General features: G+C 39.2%; 1 protein-coding gene across 1 annotated transcript; it reads right to left on the minus strand.

Annotated features, from left to right (window-relative positions):
* Positions 1-1,410: 1,410 nt before the first annotated feature.
* On the minus strand, positions 1,411-21,631 carry dnai1.2 (dynein, axonemal, intermediate chain 1, paralog 2). The gene is made up of 20 exons (XM_044348493.1): positions 21,413-21,631; positions 21,187-21,246; positions 20,906-21,004; positions 20,627-20,707; positions 20,192-20,318; positions 19,793-19,848; positions 19,549-19,704; positions 19,298-19,357; positions 19,044-19,172; positions 18,489-18,573; positions 18,218-18,335; positions 18,038-18,081; positions 17,597-17,844; positions 17,127-17,216; positions 16,844-16,931; positions 16,587-16,666; positions 12,449-12,597; positions 9,207-9,306; positions 5,380-5,565; positions 1,411-1,708 (listed from the first exon to the last, which is right to left on the minus strand). Exons 1-20 carry the CDS (start codon positions 21,452-21,454, stop codon positions 1,607-1,609), a joined length of 2,100 nt encoding a protein of 699 aa, XP_044204428.1. The 5' UTR covers positions 21,455-21,631; the 3' UTR covers positions 1,411-1,606.
* Between the last annotated feature and the right edge of the window lie 25 nt (positions 21,632-21,656).

Consider the following 21,656-nt stretch of genomic DNA (forward strand, 5'->3'; position numbering starts at 1 on the left):
AAGACTGCCTGCAAAGGAGGGTCTTGGTCTGCTTCCAAGTAGACTCTGTTGCAGTGTTGTGGTGTGAACCACAGGATTTCCTGATGGTACAAATGATTTTAGCATGAATTCAAAAGATAAACTACTATCAAATCTTCTAATCTAAATCTTCTGGCCGTGAACTCTCAAAAAAGCAAACTTATAACCATTTTTGTATAAGCCATGTACATGCAAATCATTTGGTAACTGTGGAAATGTGAATGCTCATCATTACATAAGAGTGGGGATTTTCCCTGATAAATCAGAAAGTGAACAGGAGTTAAAGCAGAGGTGTCTTGAGCTTGTGTCCTAATCTGTGTTTTGGCGGTTCCTTATTTAAAAGTAAGTGACACATCACACAGTAACTATTTAACCCGTAATATTACAGTAAAAGACGCCTCTTTTTGTCCTCTATCTGGTTGCTACTGTTCATAAAATGAGGTTGAGTCACAACTACAGGTGTGAAAGCACCCTTAGATCATCAGAATAATTTAAAATATGCTATATTGCTATATACACAAATATGCTACACCTAATGGCTCTATAAACAATCTAAAAAAAACATAATAACAAATAACTCCTGGTACATCACATACTGATAATACATTACAGGAAGCCACTTGACTATTCTTCCACCCAACCCAAATGAGATTCATGTGGCTACAACAATCTACAAAAGTGCAACATATAAACATAAAGACATCTGACTAGCCGTAGAACAAACAGCTCTTTGGTTAACCCTGGAGTATGCTTCCAATTACTGCAGTGATGACGTAACTGTCGCAGCTGTATTCTCATTACTAACGCGGTCATTTGTTACGCATTGTCTGTAAAAATGATGTGATTTAAAAGCCCTCTCTTGCTAAACTTGTTGAGATGAAATAATGAATCACACTTACGGGAGAGAGTGCTGCATGTGTTCGTGGGAAGACATGAAGGGCAGAGAAGCTCTCTGTGGCAAAGAGAAAAAGAAAGAGAGCCCTAGACACTGTGGAAGCATTTGATTCCAGTAGAGCAACGGAGCAATGGGTGGTACTTTACTGAAGGACAAGATCATTATGACAGAGAGGAACGGAGAAAAAGAGGGGATGGGATGGGATATTAAAAGGCTTCTAGCTCATCTCTGGATGGCTGCCCAGGATGACTGCGTGTGCCAGCCAAGATAAGTCGCTGGGATATGGTCCATAAATGCTCAATCTATTATGCTAATTTATCTCCTTGTTCACTTTCAGTAACTCTTCCCCCCTTCACTTTTTAACTTAATCAACTTGTACAATCCACATGGAATGGGTATAATAAATCCCTGCAGACGTCTTCTGAAGAGGTCAGCCAATTCTAATGTTGCCTGTCTAATATGTATCAAATACTGCAGTATAATAAATGCATTATTAATTGAACATGAATGATTTATTAACAGCTAAAAGAGAGCAGAGGAAAACATTTTTAATAAACATATACAAACTGTTTTCTTGTCATGTCGACATTGTTACTGATGCACAAACTGAGCAAAAGAAGTGTGACTTTTATGAACAAGAGTAAAAGATTGTACCATTTTGCTGTGTTGGTGAGAGAAGCCATGGTGGCTGCTTTAAACTGTGTTTTGCTCTGGTTCCCTCAGCAGACTGAGTAGCTTCTCCATCTTGGCTACTTCCACTTCTGGACCCTTAGGCAGCTCCTGACCCTTCTTCCCCTATACACACACAGACATACAGAAATCAGGATTTACTTGACCTTATGCTTACCAAGCACTGAAAGAGACCACAAACCCAGCAGGCAGGCAGTTAACATGAGGAGAACACAACTCAATCAGACAGAATTTGAAATGGATGCAAGGACAACAGTAGCAGAACGGTTATATTACTGCATTATATAATCGTTTCTTTCCACCATATTGGGAAGTGTGCCTTGAAGACATCAAGCTGCTGCCTAAATAGCAGCATTGCAAACAGTATATACAAAGGGATCTTCCAAAGTTGTGGTGTGCGAATGTTAAATACTCCTGTGCTCAGAAAAGCACAGCTGCTTAAGAGCCATATTATGGCTTAAGATTTAAGTCTTGTGTAGCTGCAGGAGTTCACTCTGCTTCTCCGAGTGGATATTTAACAGGGCTCTCCTTATCAAAGCTCACTCAATATTGTTACAGGATTTCCTCAGACTGAATTGGACTTTGATTGAAGAAGCCTGATACAATCTTGAAAGTTCACTTGATTTAACCATTTTAATCAGGAAATAACACATTTGACTTTTGGGAATTTAGGAGGCAACCTGCATTACAGCTTATACCACTGAAAAAAAAGAAAAAAGCACAGGTGTAACTAATAACATTAACAACACACAATACCAAAGCCATGGTGGAACTGAAACAACAAAATATAATGCAGCCATCATTTGTATTATTAGTTACATGTGGGCTGTTCCTGCTATGATATCACATATCATGTCTTTTGCGAAAAAGGTCAACGTGAAGGATAAAAATGTTTAAAATGTCAGCCTGCATACTAACAGGCTTTGTATTTTTGAGTGCGGTGTTGATGGACACTATTTATCCCACAATGCAATAAACAATGTAAATACACAGCGACAAAAAACTAGACGGTCTGCTCAGTTACAACAAAACACTTATAGTGTATTGAATTTAGTTTGATGTCTGTCTGTGCACCTTTTATCACATCTTGATAGTGCAAAACAATAAAATCCAATAAATCATACTAACTATCAAACCAGTGCACTATTAACATTAGTACATGTGAATAATGTAGTGTTTATAGTATTAGTATGGAATTGGGACTTAGTGACTGATATGAAAAGGGTGCCGCAACACTTTTGTACAAATGAGGGGTGACATGCTAACTCCTCCTTTGAATATCAAAAAAGTTTCAAGTGCTGCAGTCTGCTTATATAACACTCACCTTCTATTTACATCTATATTTATATTTTGGTTAAACTAATTTGAAGTCTGAAATGGATACAGCGAGGGGGCTGATCCAGACAGACGAGTGAGCACCAAATCCCGATGCAACATAATATCTCTGTGATGATGAATGGCTCAATAAAGCCTCCTACACAGCAGAGAGAAAGGCTGACTAGACACAAACCTGCACTTAAAATGAATAAAAACTTCAAAGTTAATCAAAATCATATAAATTTGTTATATCTCAACATGTCAACCTGGGTTCTAAATTCCTATTTTACCCTGCTAGTTTGCTTACTGCAGCAGTAAAATCCTAGACCTGCTCTGTCTATGAACTTCCTCTGTATTAAAGTAATGCATACAGATAAGAAGCCTTGGTTGTGTTTTAAGGTTCAGAATATTGTTGCTCCTTGTTTTCTGGTGCTCAAATGTAAATGCTATGATAGAAGTTAGTTTCTGGGAGGCAATAGTGATAAATAGACTATCACAAAATAATGCATAATGCTGCTTTTAAATTGCATTGATTTGTGGCAATAAAGAGTGAGGTCAATGACCAATGAGACTAACACATTCATGTTGCACACAGTTGAAGAGAACAGTATACAGAAACAGACAGGGATCATTTACTGCTGGTGGCCAAAGTACACTAAGTACACATGTCTAAAGTACGCTATTATGTGCACTTTTAGTTACCAAAACCTCAGACTTCCAAACACATAAAGAGTGGCACTGGTGAGCACTATGGGACTTAGACACTTGGTTAAACACTGACCCTCCACAACAACACTACATACCTTAAGGCGTACACAATCCAATGTGTGCAGCACAACAGAACATAGACGTATCATCACCTCATTACTGAATGTAGCCCTCAGGCTTACAACTGGGAAATAACTGCTCAGATCAGCACAATGGACAGCGCTCACGGCATTATAGAGCACACTTCAGCGTGGTACAACCTCCAGTGATTTTCTTTTTCATGCATGAGCTACAACTCCTTACCTCTCTGACCCTGGAAGATCAAAATAATCAATTAAAAACTATTTGAAAAGCACCACAAGACGAGAGAGGCCAAGTGGACTGGTTTAGTGAGAGTAAGAAAGCCAAGACGTTGGCTTGTATTGTCACAGTTATTCAGTTTGGATTACTAGACCACTGTGCCAGTGTTTTGAGTATGTTAATGTGCCACCATGGCAATTGTGCTGGTTTTAGCGGGATGCTGTGCCAATTTTATAGAACATATTATTGATAATATTTGCAGTGAGTGTTTTTGCCTGATGCTTATTTGCCACATTGGGTTACAAAATGCTCTGAGCACTGTCAGTGGTGATGAACTGTGCAATTATTTCCCAAATGTATGCTCTCCGGATACAGTCTGAGGTCGTTAATGAGGTGGCACTGGGTTTGTGTATTTGTGGTCATGCTGAACTCATACAAACTGTGTTTATGTGTGTGGTTGAAGGAGAACAGTTTATGTGTGGGGCACCCAGGTCCAGCGATGACATGTATAATGCACAAAGACGTGCAGTGACTATAAATACGTGTTACTCCAGTTATTATAATTTCTTCTAGTTTACATGCACTGACATGAGCAACCTAAAGGACAACTGGAGAGGCTGCAGAGCAAAGCTGACTGTAAATGGGCCCTCATTAAAGTGTTGTGACTCACTGTGCCATTTGGTTTCCTCTTGTGTTTAGTAAGGCCGGTGATTACTCCACAGCTCATTAACCATCATGTCATCAGTGGCAACAGTTATGCGGCAGGCATCTTAAACCAGTGGGCCACCTGAACACTCCATTTTATCTTAATTTCCAAATTGATTTTCAGCAAAAATTTCCAATAAATAATAATTTCTGTTCTGCTTCTCCTTCTAGTGATATTTTCTAACAAGCTTATTTAATTACAAAGAACACTTGACTTCTCTGTGGCTAATTGTTAACTGGCCTAAATGAGAAAGGGATAGAGAAATACAGGCGATTAGTGATGCTGATAATGAGCTGCTGAGAAGAGGGGGAGAACTGTGGCCTTCATTCCATTGTTATTTAGTGAAATTAGCTTGATGTCAGGACTGAGTAAAGAATGAATCATCCGATTGGCTTTCATTGATGTGGAACATCAACAGATTGTTTAAGGATAAAAGGATAAGTAGGGTGAGAGAACACAACAGGCTGTAAAAGTGGAATGAAGAAGACACTACTCCAAAGTGGTTGAAGATTTGGTACCTAATGTGTACAAACTCTATTTGTATGTGCCAATAGAGCCTAATTAAAGACAAAGTAGCAAGAATGGCATGGAATGGCAAGGCAGTCGCATTTGGAAAAATAGGTTTATCTACTCTTCACTCACAGGCAGGCTTAAAATGTAAGTAACTCTGGAGTAAATAAAATCAAATGATTGTAATGTAATTGAAAGATAAAGTCTATCTCTGGGAACTTGATTAGAGTCTTACCTTGGGTTTCTTCCGGAGGTTAGGGGAGAGTTTGAGGCTGGTGACATAACCTCGGTCATCGCCCACTATGATGATAGGATAAATGGGATTAAACTCAACGTGAGTCAGCTTGGTCTTCTTTTTGGACACCACTGGCTGCTGGCAGATAGCCTCGTATTTGTTGACGTTGAGGTCAAAAACATGAACCTGAAAAAGATGAGTAATCACACCACTTAATGTGTTTATCAGTCTTTTTTTTCCCACATTTTTGGCTGGACCGCAACAGCAAGGCCAGCCCCACACATATGGTTGTCCATGAGTGAGTGAGTGAGTGAGTGAGTGAGGGAGTGGGTGAGTGAGTGAGTGAGTGAGTGATGCAGTTACACCACTGGTCGGCCGGCCGTGTGTTGGAGTTTCCCCATTGGCCATTGCTCTTCCAAAATGAATTGGTGTTAACAGTTTTTTATTACGTCATCAGGGGGCCTTGACAGCGCTTCCACTCATAGCTCTGTTTGCACTGGACAAGTATTACCTGGGGACCTCATGTGACTGAGAAATGACCCCCTCTCCCCCCACGTCTGTGTTTCATGTGGTGCATTTGCATGAGTTAAGTGTCTGTATAAGTCTGTATTTTACTCAAATTTACTGGGCCTTATCCCGCTGGATATGTGTGACAACTTGACAAGCTGCAAACTTTTACAGTCTTGTCTGTAAATGACCTAAATGCATAACTGTGATGGAAACAGAGGACATCAGCGCGACACAGAGCGACTGTTTCCTGCTCCAAGCTCTCAGCTCTGGTGTTGAATGCAGAGAAGTCGGCTAAACTCCTGTTTATACAGACACATACCAGTGTCTCTGCTGTCTCCTCCTCTACCTCCAGTTTGATCGATTCTTCGGCTGACAGCGCTGTCAGCAGCTGGCATGAGAGATGCTCTCCGGTGCGTTTTGATTTTATAACTGAACTAAATACCAGGACGCAAACTTTTTATTTCTTTTGACATTTTCACATGACAAACGATGCACAGCATTAAAATACGAGTCTTGCAGGTGAAACATGAGACTCATGTAGGCTGTTATATCGGTTTAGTGCAGGTGTGCTTGCTGTAACTGCAGTAACCGGGCGGAGGGTATTCCCAGTAATTCAATGAGTGTGCACTTCTGTCCATATGTGTGTATGTATTTGTGTGTGTGTACTAGCAGCCCCAATACACAATCAGGCATCTTTATCCAGAAGGAACCAGATCACAGATATTCTTCTTTGTGCCTAAGTGCATTTGGATGATCTTTCGACAACAAATGAGCCCACTGCAAAGCGCAGCCCACTCCTTTTATCAGAAAGATGACTGTGCCCGGGCCTCTAGGGTTCACGCTGTCTGTACCAGCTACACACAAAGCATCACAGCCATCCCTTGAAACTAATCATCATATTCTATTAGGGTAAGACTTTCGGTAACCTCCATTACTATAGCCATTAGCTACAGTGTTTTTATTGTTGATATATATGCCCTATTAGTCATGACTGATTTCAGTACGCCATGAGAACATCTGCAAATTGTGCAACAACATAGGGCAGAGAGACGTTTTAATGTATAAAATAATTGCCTATAATGTATCAAAATAAATTAATTAGAGTTTTAAGTTTAATATATCAACAAATGTATTTAATCCACTGCAAACTGTTAGGGAGGTTATGATATCAGTTGTGCAAAGAGCGTTGTCAAAAAATTATGAATACAATTTCTCCCAGCAAAGTGAGTTACAAATGCAAGAATGTATTTCACACCACCCCAAAATTATTAAAAATTTGCAGCTAAAACTGCAGTTTTTATCAATTTAGGTTGGTTAAGAGTCAGTCCTTAAAATCTCTCATAAGCTGAAAAAGGCATACTAACTGAAATATGTGGCAGTCCAAGCACAGCAGGTGAAGACAAGCTGTACAAAGAGCACATATAGATTTGGAGACTAATCACCAGGGAATAAGCCTGGATTTATTATTTGCTCCTGACACTTTAGTTCCTGTCATCTCAGATGGAGAGACAAGGACAGAGAGAATGGAAAGATATTTGTATGCACTGCACAACTCTGTGTCATTCTTACACCTCAGCCTGCCAGGCAGGTCATTATACTTATGAACACATGTACACACACACACACACACACACACACACACACGTAAAATATTGTGCCTTTGACATTTTGCAGTGTGGCAGCAGCAGCAGTAAATACATGTCAAGGAGCGCACAACTCATGCTGAGTCACACAATCTCTATCAGAAACTTGTCACAGAAAACGACAAATGTACTGCAGAGAATCTGCTGTCCTGGGGGAAGATTATGCTGATTAATGATGAGTGATGAAGTCAGTCGAACTTCATCAGACAGTCAACTGATTAAGTTACACCATCGGTTGGCGGAACTTCATCAGTTGGCTGAGTTTCGCCACTTCCTGTATCCATTGTTTCAAATTTAAAAGCCCTCTAGCATTTCATAAATGGTCCAGCCACATACTATGTTTTGACCTGGTCTTCTTTAAGAAAAAATGGACCAGCCACACTGACCTTGATCCACTCCAATTTAATATTCTTGTCCTTCCTGCTAATTTGAAAAGAGAGGATATTGTGCTTGTGGAATGTATGCCAACTGATGAGCTTTTAATGAGATTTTTAATAGCTGCTGAAAACTGCTTTTGATCCAGTTTCAGAAAATAAATTACAATACACATGAGACCTAATATGCTTTCTAACAAAGTCATTTAATTTAATTTTATTTCTTTAGAAGATATTTACAATTTAACAAAGTGCTTATACACTATAAAAATGGGAAATTTGATTTATAGATGTGAATTTGCTGTGAAATCTGATGTTTCCTTGTTTCCACGTCTTATCAAGACTGATGTTTGACTGTGTAATAATTTGCATAATGGTGGGTAAACTACAGAATGTATTCTGCCTGTGGTGACTGAAGACTGGCATTGGAGAGGACAGAAAACACATACACACACTATCACATAAGGTGTCTCTCATATTGCTCAGCTCTCATTTCCTCTCTGTCACTCTCACTCGACTTCATTTGGCACACTGGACAGGAAATGTGACAGACACAACACCGTGGACTTTTATAGCGTGGCACAGACTGGTGCGAAGACAAACAGATGGGGACAGCTTGCAGCCATACTAAGAAAATATGTAGAGATAAGCAACACGGCATCCACTGAAATTACTTTTGGCTAGAATCAATAACCACTGGCAGGGCAGGAAGCTGCCTTTGTTACAAGAGACTGTGTTTGAACAAACTGCCTGAGGCTATTCTGCATTAATCTGAGGTTTATCCCATGACCATGGCAAGGGTTTAGTCAGCTGAGTCCATAACTATATTATAGGGGTGATAATGAAGTAGGAAGCAGGTGGTAGATGGTGCAGCTGTTTGTCATTTCATGTGTTCTGTCAGGTAAATGTCACCCTTATGTTATCAAAGGTACACAGCAGATGTGTGGTGGTAATAATCACAGCCTTCTCACAAAGCACTCAATAAATCCTCATATAAAGCAGCCTGTATCACCTGGAGCCATGAAAATATCTTATATTTCAAATGTCATGATGTAGACATCTATCAATAAGTACAAATGTAGACATTAAGATATGAAAACCAAGTAAAACCACTAATAAGGCAAATCACTTCAATGTACAATCCATAATGTCAGATGTTTTATAAATCTCAGTAGATCGTGCACTGAAGCCTTCACTAGACCTTTCAAAAGGCCATAATAAGCAAATAAAGTTCTAACTGCTAAACTACAAAGTCAAGCTGTGTGTTAGAAAATATAGGTTTAAAATAAATGACTCTTACTGTTCCATCTGTAGTGACAGCAGCAAATACAGTGGAGGAGTATGGAGACCAGGCAACATCACCAACAGCTGCATTCAGGTCAAAGGTGAACATGGGAGTGCTGGAAAAACACAGACACAAGGTCAGACAGTAAATCTCTAGTTGTTCATTATACTGCATGAAATTCTATGTGCTTCCGAAATTCAATGTCATCCGGACCAAACAAGAATTCTTACTCATCAGATAAAGTTGGTGTTTTAAATAGGGTCTAGAGTCTAGAGTCTAGAGCAGGGCTATTCAATTACAAATTGGGCCAGATTTTTAAAACAGGAAATGTAGATGGGCACATTTTCAGCAGCCCATTTAAAACCTTTTTAAAAAAGTCTCATTTTGGAATCTATCATAATAACAATCTGGCCCGTCAGTGGCCAGAACAAGCACTTTTAGTAATTGAGTCGTGCAGGTGTATGTGGTTTGTCCAAGTGGTGTTGCTGTACCTAGCGGACCCACTCGCGCATGCGTGACTCACATCTCTGGCTGACTCAGATCCAGTAGTAACAGGTGGAATATATTTCTCACGCTGGTTTTGTTTCCTGACTACACAATAATATTGATATTAACAAATATTTTTTAAAAATAATATTACAATTAAAATATTAAATTCGTATTAAAATAGTCTAATTAATTCAACCTTGCTGGGCCACTTGGAGGTTGCTTCTGTGCCGGATGTGGCCCGTGGGCCGCCAATTGAATAGGCTGGGTCTAGAGTATAACTGAGACTGTTTGCACAATCAGTCTATCTTTTGTTTGATTCTGCATTATAGAAATAAAAAACAGTACACTTCATTTCTATGTTCTTGGCATTGGTACATTTGTGATTTCTTCCTATAAATTTCCAGTGGTGGAGAACCATCTTTAGACTGTCGTCCATGTTCATCAGTTAAAAAATGTCCAGACACTGATGCCTCATTAGAGCCTGGCAGAGAAAATACGAGATGAAACAGAGGGCTCCTGAACACTGTCTCTTCATATTATTAACTTGTCAAACAGCACTGAAAGCTAGATAAAGAAATGAAATATTTCTATCAGACACATACAGGTCTTCTTCAAATATTAAGGAGGGAGTTTGTGTTTGTGTGTGTGTGAGAGAGAGAGACAGAGTAAGCAAAACTATTTCTTTTGATAGGTTGTAACTTTGATAACACAGTAGGCCAGACTTACAAATATGAAAGCGATTTGCACTAATACTCTGTGGGTGATTATTTATAATAATAATAATAATTATTCATTTACTAGAGCAACAACTAATTATGCAATCAGCAACTAACTAAGACAGCCTTCTGTCTTCTGGGCACATTCTGTAAGCTTATAAGGTAACTCTCCTTCCCCCCTCTGTTTGGATTGGACACATATTGAATTAATTTATAACATTCATTTATGTATTATTTATAAATATTTCAGTATATTTAGTATATATTTTTTGAGGTGTGCTCACACTCCAACCACTGAGATCTTTACAGAATATTGGTGGGTTAAATTTCATACCTACCCACCACAACCTCCCTTGAATACAATATATTCACACATTTGCACAAGATGTGGCGTATTTTCAGCACAAAACTGTATGAACCTTAGTAAATATACCAGAATGCTCAATCAACCAACTCTTGCCATTATTCGCACCGGCCTCCCTTATTGATTTTGTGGAAGATGTGCCTCAGATGACAGACAAACTCTGCTTCCATGCTGGTGAGCCTGTTTGATAAATAACATGCCCACTGGTAGGTATAGAATATATCTGAAATTAGATGCAAAAGGCTGATAAATCTGGCCCAGGGTCTTTCAGGAGAGGGTTTTTATAGCAGAATGACACTGCACATACTGTAAATCCAGAGTCAGAGCAATTGGAATTCATAAATTGTGTCCAAGTTATCACTAGGCAGAGGTGCAGATTCGTCAAGCTAACCTTTTCTGTGATTAATAGACTTGATGCAACTCTCTTCTATTACTAAAAGCCCTTCAGTTCATTCAACACTGGCTAACAACGTCTGACAGTTTTACAGGCTATAGCAGCCACAGCCATCAAACAAAAGAAGCAGTTACTAGTGTAGGCTTTCACGCTTCTGAACAGTATGGTAAAGAGTTTGTGAAAAGTTGTTTGATCCAGCCAGACCATCTCTGAGAAACAATATGTCCTGTATCTATAAGATGTTATGGATCATTCCTGAAAACGCTGCCTCTCATAATGGGTGGATGATTACTATCATTATTCAGTCAAGCTGGCTGTGCTGACAAGAAGTGGGAGGCATGTGAGTTAGTCAAATAAGCCAGGAAAGTCATACTGGGTCCATGATGAGAATAAGAAAGTAATGAAGATAAATATACTATATTATTGTGCAAAGATTATGAGAATTTTCATTACCTTGTCCCTTCTTCACTGAATGTACAAACACATTTATACACAGAGCATTAGGTATATATATTACCAAGGTAATATAACATCAACAAACAGTCCACTAAACTGTTGATAAACTGAAATAACAATAAAAACTGAAAATTGCTGGATATCCTGAAATTAACAATTAGCCAATGGACTCAGATCACTTTCTTTCTATGTATTTTTATACATCTTTTATACATCCCCCTTTTCACCCAATTTGAAATGGAAAATTTCCCGTGCACTGCAGTCGTTGTCACTGCTGAACTCCCACTGTCGCCCCAGGGAGTATACAGCCAGTCATATGTCAAGGTCAACACACATGGAGTCATAAGCTTCTTCCTGTCACCCACCAGGGAGGAGCTTCACAGGGAGACTGTAACACTCATAGAGACAGAGATCTCACCCTCCTCTGCAAAGGTACCCAAGCCAACCAGTAGGACTCACAAGTACAGCAACAAATACGTGATCCCTCACCATCTTCCCACTGATCAACACTGCCAGTTAAGTCAGAGGCAGCGCTGTTGGAGATTAAACCCTGGACTCTGTGACGGTGGTTAAGTGTTATTACTGAACTCACCCAAAAGCCACAATTTTTTGTCTATAGACTTCTAGATACACAAAGTCCATAGACAAACACCAATGTAGAAATGCAATAAATGCACAGAGATAGAAATAAAAAAGAAGGTTTCTGTAGATGAAAAACTAGCTAAAATACAGACTTGAACAATCATTTTTACAGCTGTAGTAAAATATATAGTATCTAATATGAAGATGTAATTTCTAGCTGCAAGTATTCCCTCTTTCACTCTATCAGTTGTCTTACTTGATGGTATGGTCCCAGATCTTGACAGTCCAGTCTGAACTGCAAGAGATGAAAACCTTCGGGTGGAAGTGGTTCCACTTTACTGCATCCACTGCCATGCTGTGGGCATCATAGGTCTCCAGGAACTGGCTAGAGTAAGTCTTGGAGCACTAGGGAATGATAGAAAAGTATTAATTTGGCCCAAAGTAGATGGTGTAAACTCAAACTTTCTCTTAATATTTTAAAGATAGTCTTCAGTGACTCAATCCTTTCGTTACTTGCTTGTGGCAGCTAAATTGAACCATGTCTGAAACACTAATTGAAAGATTATTGGATTGTTTAGAAACGTATGTGTTATTCCTCATTTTTGTTGGTAAGGATATATGTGCACTGAAAAACTCTTTCAGGGTATTTCAGTGATTTAATTGCACTTCCATAAGGTTGGGGGAAAAAGGAATTGTGAACACTGAAGCAGCAGAGGCTGAGATGTCCTGACTTTTAGCCCCTTGAATGTGTCATAAATGAAGTAGCAGTCCCCAAGCAGAGATAACCCTGGTGACATCACTGGGACTTTTCTTACAGCACCACAGAAAAGAATATACAACTGTTTTCACAGGTTGAGTTGTAGTGTTGCTTATGATAAAATGTAAAAGAATGACAAGGACATGATTTAAGTTTGTTCAACTGATTTTGTTTTCTAAGAAAATCTGAGGAGAACTTTAAAAATAAAGGATGCTTTATGTATCTAGGCACATGTAAGTTGCCATTGACAACCAGCCAGAAGCACAACATGCTTGATAGTTCCAAGACAAAGAGAGTAATAAAGTCCTCTGTGGTTCAATGTTGAATTGCCCTTTAAATTTCCACAGTTTGTATTGCTGTGTTAGATTGCAGGGATAAATTAACTGGACAATTCAGGACTAAACAAGCTTTATGGCTTGTGGGGACAGCTGTTGCATTACTGAGCGCTGACAGTTGATTGCTGACCTGCAGCTACGTAGGTGAAAGATTTTTAATCAGTCCTCCTCTCCACGGGGATTGTGTGTCACTGAACCTTGAGGTGACAGACAGCATATTTCACCATACACACAATGGGGGTGTGTCTGCCTACATTAGAGCTACGTGAGTACGGTGATTTCACAGGAGTGCAGCCAAAGTGTGTGTTCTCTTACACTCAGCATGTATCTAAGCCATAGAGAGTAAACATGTTAGTCCTTTCTCCACTGTGTGTATTCCTGTCACAAAGCTCAAAAATTCTACGTTAGGAAACTTAAGGTAGTATGTGTAATTTCTGTCTGATGCAAGAACAAACTGTAACACTGATATCACTGACAACACAAAAGTCAAGTAAACAGAAACTAATGAGCATGTCAAGTCATGAAGCACTGTTGATTTTAAGATGCAACAGAGCATCACCAAGCAAGTCTTAACTGATACACCATATACTCCTAATCATAATTAATGAAAAGAAAAAAAACACTGCTTATGCACCATGGTGTTAAGAAATCCACATCAGAATAATATGGTTATTTTATCTTTTTAATGTAGTAAAAGGTCACCCAATGCGATGGTTTAGCTCTTTTATATGACTTTAATTGTATTTGGGGCGACAGTGAAGTTCAGTAACACAGATGTTGGACCTACACAGACAGTAACTACGTTTGTAGGTTACAGCTATTGTTGCTTTTGGTCTCTTTGGTGGGTCTTCAGGGTCAATTGTTGATAATGATAAAAAGATTATACATCACTACCAGCCAGGAATGAACATAAATTCATTATTATTCCTTATTATTTTTATGGCCACAGGAGATAGACTTCCCTCCATTACTAGGTTTACTTTTATAAAGATCAGCCAATTTCAGTGATGTGTGCATTAGCCAGTGAGCTACTTAAACACTTTTATGTAATTAAATCAATATAATGGGGGCACAGTAACTGCAAACGAATTAGACTTTTATGAGTGTCTTTGTGGCTAACAGTAACAAGAACATGAAGAAGAAAAGCATAGAGAAGGTGGGAGGCCAGCCAAAAACACCCAGCTGCCTGATGAGGACAGGGAGAGCCTCCGCTTAAGGAGACTCATTAAACGCGTAATGTCAAGACTGAGGGGCTCCCAGCGGACCACATGGACATGCACATATGGACAATCACACACGCACATGCGCACGCACACACACACACACACACACAGACACAGACACAGCCACACACACACACACACACACACACACACACACACACACACACGCACTATTAATGGAGCACTATTAATGGAAACTTTCTAGCTTGTGTACCCTCTGGGGTGCAAGCCCAGCAGGATATCTGTAAGTGCACCACAGACAAAATGAGCTTGTATTTTTCAGGGCAGATTACTGGGAGACAGCCCCAAGATAATCCTAAAGTCATTAAGGGGTAGTACAGAGAGACAACAACAACTGAACAACATCAGCAGCATTTTTGCATCAAAAGTCATTCAAATAAACTTAACAAAACCTTTCTTTTGGCAATGCATACAATTAATCATTGTCAAAATTGCCGAGTGAGATTTTAAAATATGTTTAAATTTCCATATGTATATTATCTGTCGTCACTCTTCGTTATTGAGGTTTTGGAAGACTTTATTGGCATTGTCAATCAGGCCAGATGTGACCTGTCAAGCCAATTTTGCACAACAAAATCATGTCCGACATAAAGATTGATTTCAATACCAAATAGTGCAAAAGATAGTCAAAATAGAACTGAAACATCAAATTATAGTCAACAAAACAGATGAACAATACTGCTACTGAGAGGATTCAGGCAGAGGGAATGAGAAAGATACCTAATTAAGACACTTGTGTCTGAATGACTGAAAAGTTAAGTAATTTTTTGTATACGAGCTGCAGTAAATGTAGTATAGTAGTGGTGGTGTATGTAATACACAGAATACATAGAGTACTTAGTTTCAAGTATCTGCTGAAAAGACCTAAAATGTATATAATAATGTAAAATACACAAAATCTGCACTAAAAGGGAACCTTTCGTATTTTTCAACCTGGACCCTTTTTGTGTCTAAGTGACTAATGAAGACAACAATTTTTGAAATTGGTCCAGTATTGAGCGAGAGCTCTTTAGCCAGCAGCCACAAAACGGGCTGCAATGTAAGCCTTTGGGACAATAGCGCCCTGTCAATGTACATCCACTAAATGTGCTTGTTTTTACCACTGACAGGCTCAGATTATTATAAGTGTCTGACAACATTATGGAAAGGACCATACAGAGAAATAAAATGTCTTTCTTTATCTTGATCCGGTCTTTTTGTTATCGTGTCTAACCAAGTCTCGCTCTAGGAGTCTTGTTCTGAAATCTTGATCTTGTAGAAATCTACTAAATATTCAGCCGTAACAGACTTGGAGAGAGTGCTTGGAGGAGTTTGTTGTGTTGGAGTACAGATAGCGTAGCTTAGTATTATCTAAAAGATTTTCAAAGTCATGGCTGAATATTTAACTGATTTTGACAACAACTCAAGAATGAGACTTGGTTAGACACAATAACAAACAGACAAGAGAAAGATAAAGAAAAACATTTTATTATTCTGTATGGTCCTTTTCATAATGTTGTCAGACACTTATAATAACAATCTGAGCCTGTCAGTGGTAAAAACAAGCACTTTTAGTGGACGTACACATCGTGGCTGCCGGCTGAAGTGCTCTTGCTCGATACTGGACCAGTTTAAAAAATTGTTGTCCCCATTAATCACTCAGACACAAAATAATGGGAAAATAGGGTCCAGGTTGAAAAATACCAAAACTTCCTTTTAAGGGAAACCATCGACACAGTCCTTAAACATACTTAAATTAGGTGAACAAGTTGCACACATATTTTAATGTATTATTATAGATGATTGTCCTATATTTGTCTATTGCTATATATTTGTCTATATCATATCACTGGTACTATGTCAAATTAGCTAATTAATTATCTAATTAATTAACCTTAATAATTAATTAATTAATTAATTAAATATTTCTGTTATTGCATCACAAATAATGCCGTGGTCCCCTCCCCACTGGAGATTTGACTGCTTATGTGGGTCACGTCAGCAACACACTTGATGTAATTTTAGATGTGACCTATGTCATCCAGCCAAATCTAGGACAGTGGAATACTTGATACATACCTTGTGTATTTTTCCCTCCTCAGTGCCAACTAGGAAGAGATAGTCGATCTGTTTATGGAAGTCAAACGATGTACCACATGCTGCAGACAAGAGGTATCAAGCACTTAAATTAGCCACACGTTGTTACAGACACTGGCCTGATGTACTGGACAAATGAAAATCTGAAGAGATATAACATAATATTTAAAGCGTAGCACATGCATATAGTCTTATATACATACACAAGATGACACAACACCAAGTGAGAGAGACCTTACCGATGCTGGGCTGCTGTGTACCTTCTAGTCCTTCGAAAACAGCACCATTCAGTGACAGTCTGATAATGTCTGTAAAGACCAGTTCATTCTGCAAGCATGCAAACGCACTGTGATGCAGTTGTAGATATATACACACATACGCAGTTCATACATAAAGTATTTGATTAGCAAGCATCTTGAAAGTTGGAATGTGTATTCTGTTGAGATAAAAGCAGATGAGAGTCAAAGAGAGAATATCTTTAAATAAATATACTGTATATAGGAGTAGATTTTCTTTGCTAACCTTGACAAGTGTCCAAGACACAACTCGGCCATCAGATGACACAGAATAGAAATTGTGATTGTTGTCCATGTCATCATTCTGCCAGCGTACCTGAATGAAAAACAACAAAATACTAAATAAATCACTGAAAAGAGAAGAAAATAGTTGGTGTATGTGTTTGAGTTGTGTTATGTGTTTGATCAAAATATTATCTGACAAATGACTATTAACTGACAAAGAAGTTCAATTAATACGGTGTTTCCTTTATTCTCCAGCACATGAAATTATTTGTTGGGTGCAGCATTGAAGTCCACTTCCACTCAAAACTAACTGGTTTGGGATAGCTCTAAAAATGGCAAACCTACCATGAGAACACACAAATTTAGAGAAGACAGTGCAAGGGTGGAGTCGCTGGACTTGAATGAACAACATACACACACACCCTGAACTCCAATCACCCTATCTACCTCTGCATCTTCACCCTTCCTCACCTGCCAGACAGGGTCAGTGTGTTTGCCAGTCTTAGCAGTACTCTTATACACAGGCTCCAGTCCCTCCTCCTTCAGGTTGTAGACAGCCACACAGCCGTTGTAGAAACCTACCACCACCAGGTAGGAATGCTGCTCATGGATGTCGAGGCACAGGATGCTAGAATTGGTGGGGTAGATATACTCTGGGAAGGCAGAATTCTTCAATGAGTAGAAGACAAGCATGCCATGCCCCTGTTTACTGAAGTCATCTAGCCAGGAGAGGGACAAAGGATAAGGGAGAGTGGATGGAGGACACAAAAGAGATCAGGTCAAATACTACTAGAACTATGCCTTCTAGAGAGTGATAATTAAAAATCTGATTTAATTAGATAAATGATGGCATGCAATCAGATATTTACATAACTGCTGACTTATGAATCCTGAATTTTCCTGTATACTTACAGGATCCCATTCCCACAGCAAAAAGGTCCTGATATTTCTGATTCCTGTTGAGGAAAGATGCATACATCAGTCATCCTCCTTTCTTGTAACAACAAGGGGGACACAATGTCACGATGAGGTATGCAATAGAGGTAGAGGTACACCATCACATTTAGTTTTGGAGTTGTTAAGCAAACATACCAGCAGAGGGCAGTGACAGACAGTCTTTTGGCTTTGTCATACTGGAACTTCCACAAAGGAAGCAGGGTGCCCTCCTGGTCCCTGAACTCATCAGAGGCATCCTCAAAGTATTTGAAATCTAAAAGTAGGGCAGAGAGGAGAGGAGAGGAGAGGAGAGGAGAGGAGAGGAGAGGAGAGAAGAGAAGAGAAGAGAAGAGAAGTGTGACAGTTTAAAGTATCAGTATTATTGTGGTTTATCATACTGTCACTTGACATGTTTAATAGAATGTACCTTGAGCTATGTCATCAAATGTATTCTGATTAACCATTCGTTCAAAGATCTTGGTTGCCTTGGCCACTTTGGTGATGTCGTCGCTCTATAAAGGAAACATGGCATAATTTGGGCTGGAAATACTGAAAGAACACACTGTTAACACGGCTATATTCTTAACAAATTTTCACTTCTCATCAAAATATTGTAGAATACAATACAACACTACTGTGATTATAATGGTCGAGTAATATCAAGAGTTCAAGGTAAAAATTATCATTCGACAGCCATGAGCAATGGATTGTATTGTACATGTGGTGTGTTTCTAATCTATGATGCATGTCCAATCGGAAAATCAAACACATGACAGCTTGAAGCGTTACACACTGAAATTGAATGTCACAGCAAGACAATGTATACAGATCTGTTAATACTATATAGATTAATAGTTGTATATATAATAAATATACAGGACAGAGGCAAAAACCTTAATATCAGATATAAATGTACAAGGATGCATATATTAGATACGTATGTATAAATATAGTCAGGGAAGTTGGTGAGCAGGCAAATTACCTGAGTTTCCATCATCATCATCTTCTTCTTACTTCTGTCACCATCTTTCTTTGGTGGTACAGCTTTCAGCTTCTCTTTGTTTTTTTCTTGTTTCTGCAGCTCCTCCACATACGCATCATAGATCTCCCACTGTAAAGAGAAAGTGGAGTTATTACATTCAACCCATATAAGCACAAATATCCACTGATGCTCAACAGTGTAGAAACAAGTCTGGCCTAAACATTTCTTTTAAACTAGTCAGGGAATTCACAAACCTGATTAGCTGTGGCAGAGAAAATGCTGCGTGGAGGAGGTTCTGTCTGGCAACTTCTCTCCTGCAGGAAAATAAAAATGACTCAGCTGAAACTCTTGGGGCACTAGGCTATGAATATTTTATTATATGCACTTCAATATCAAAACTTCCCTTTTGTAAAAGTTAGATATCTCAGCCATTATGTAAAATACTGTATGTGTGTCATAAGACATAAGGTGCCCCTCTACTAGGTGACTGGCTGCTCCTTCCTACCCTCAGTGGGTTATTGAGGGTTTGGGAGGCCCTCTCACTGAAGTTGAACTGGTTAGTAACTTTTGGCTCCTTCTTGTCTGTTTTGGAGGCAACGCTGTCTGGTCTGTCTTCTTCCCCAGCTTCCTCCACCTCCCCTCCATCCTCTACAGGTGTAGCCTATGGAAAACCAACAGAGAGAAGTTTTGTTGTTCAGATCATGCTCTTGACCAATTGACCTTGGACAATGCAACAAACATATTTTTACCGGGGTTTCTGGTTTCTCCTCATCAGGCTCTGCTCCAGCATTGACTGTTGGAGTCTCTGGACACATCGGAAACATCAAATCATAATTTGACAAATGAGGACATCACTTATAAGCACAGTTGTTACAGTTTGTAAAAACATTCATCGTTTTATTTTGAATGCAGGGCATTTCTTGAATTTGATGGCATATGTTGTAAGTGACACCTTGTGGTACCAGCTATGCACTACACCAGAGGACAAGAACCAGTATAACAAAGACATGCTACAAAAACACACAGTGGAACTGTCACACTGTGCAGTTGTTATGAATGACATAACAATTTTGGGTTTGAATATCAAACAAAAGCATTACTGAGCTCTGTAAACACAGAATATTATCGTAACATGTTTCAGTAACTACCCTCAGGGAGACCCTCCTTGGCCCTCAGTCTTCGAGCCTCATCTGAGTCTTGATGCAGGAGACTGCCCTCCAAGACAAAGTGAACAGCCATCTGATCCACAACACTGATAGGCTTGTAGGAACGTTCCTGGGAAACACAACAAGCAATGAGGTAAGGAATGGCAAGCAGAGAAACCGGTTTGTTTTGTTTGGTTGTGGTTAGGAAAGAAGAAAATGTGTATTAATTCAGACGGTATCCAAGAAATCTTTATAATTAGCACAAGAACATTGGTTAAAGGTAACCATTGTGTTTAAAACCATTGTGTGAGGGGCTGACAGGTACACAAGACCATCTGCCTTTCTCATTCTACAATATGAATTGGCTTCAGTATGGCAGTGATGCCTGTACCTACAGCCAGTGATGTGAAGTTATAAGCTTGGTTGTAACTTCTTTACCTTGAAGCTGTAGCGGACAATGTTTTGGGGGGCATGTGGGTTGTTTGCAGTCAGGATCCTTGTGATTTCCTCTTTCAGCTCCTAGTGATATTATAGATAAAGTGGATAGCAAAAGCACATGCTACACATTCATTTGGCAGAGGTACTGGTTGCAAAAACAGTGCCCAAAAGACAATAATGAACAATTCAAGTTGGAAAAAGGAATTAAGCAACAGCAACAAAGTCTAAGCCTCATTTAGCTGTCTTGAACTTGAGCAATGAACATCTCTGTTCTCTTACAGCCTCAGTGAGCTCCAGTTGGTCTGCAGGTTTAATGAGTGCTTTTCCATGAGACCACTCGTCCCATCCATCACCATTCTCCACACCCTCTTCCTCATCCTGTCACGTTACATGGAGAAGTTTTTCATGTCTTGGTTAAATTTAAAAATCACATTATATTGTAATAGCATGTGTGTTTCTCATATTTCTCCCATCTATAGCCAGACAGATGCCAAAATACAGAACTGTTGTCAGTTTATGGAGTTGTGTAATAGGCTTGTCGTGACTCAGACAGTACCCACCTTTTTCTTGCTTGCAGCTTTCGTTGGCTTTGCACCAGGTGCCTTCTGGACATTTGAGCCCTGTGTGAAAACAAATGACAACTAAATGGTTAGCTTGAGCATTGTGGAGAAACACTGTTTGCTTTCTTAAAGTCGATAGTACAACTTTTACTTAGCTAACATTATTCAGTTATTGAGACATAGAGCTATCACTTTGCTAACCACGTAGACATTTAGCTAACGTTACCTTTCTCACAGATGCTGCAGCGTTACTGTTTGGCCCAGGCATTGCGAAAAGAGTCAATAGTTTAGGTACTTAGCTTACCAATAGTATAGGTATTTAACTTAAGATAATATGTTTTTTTCGACATAAAGTATTACGGAAACTTTTAAATAGTGAAAAACAAAAGAAGACTCGCTTTCCAGCAGCTGCCTGCTGCTGTATATAGGTTACCAAGACAACCAGCCGTCCAGGTTGGTCACTCAAAGAG

Source organism: Thunnus albacares, chromosome 4 (genome assembly GCF_914725855.1).
Source record: "Thunnus albacares chromosome 4, fThuAlb1.1, whole genome shotgun sequence".
Lineage (NCBI taxonomy): Eukaryota > Metazoa > Chordata > Actinopteri > Scombriformes > Scombridae > Thunnus > Thunnus albacares.

Coding starts and splice junctions, on each gene's coding strand:
- dnai1.2 (XM_044348493.1), bottom strand. CDS start 21,454: ATGCCTGGGCCAAACAGTAACGCTGCAGCATCTGTGAGAAAG. Junction 19,358..19,548: donor CCCTCAATAACCCACTGAGG/GTAGGAAGGAGC, acceptor ATTTTCCTGCAG/GAGAGAAGTTGCCAGACAGA. Junction 18,574..19,043: donor TGATGATGATGGAAACTCAG/GTAATTTGCCTG, acceptor TTTCCTTTATAG/AGCGACGACATCACCAAAGT.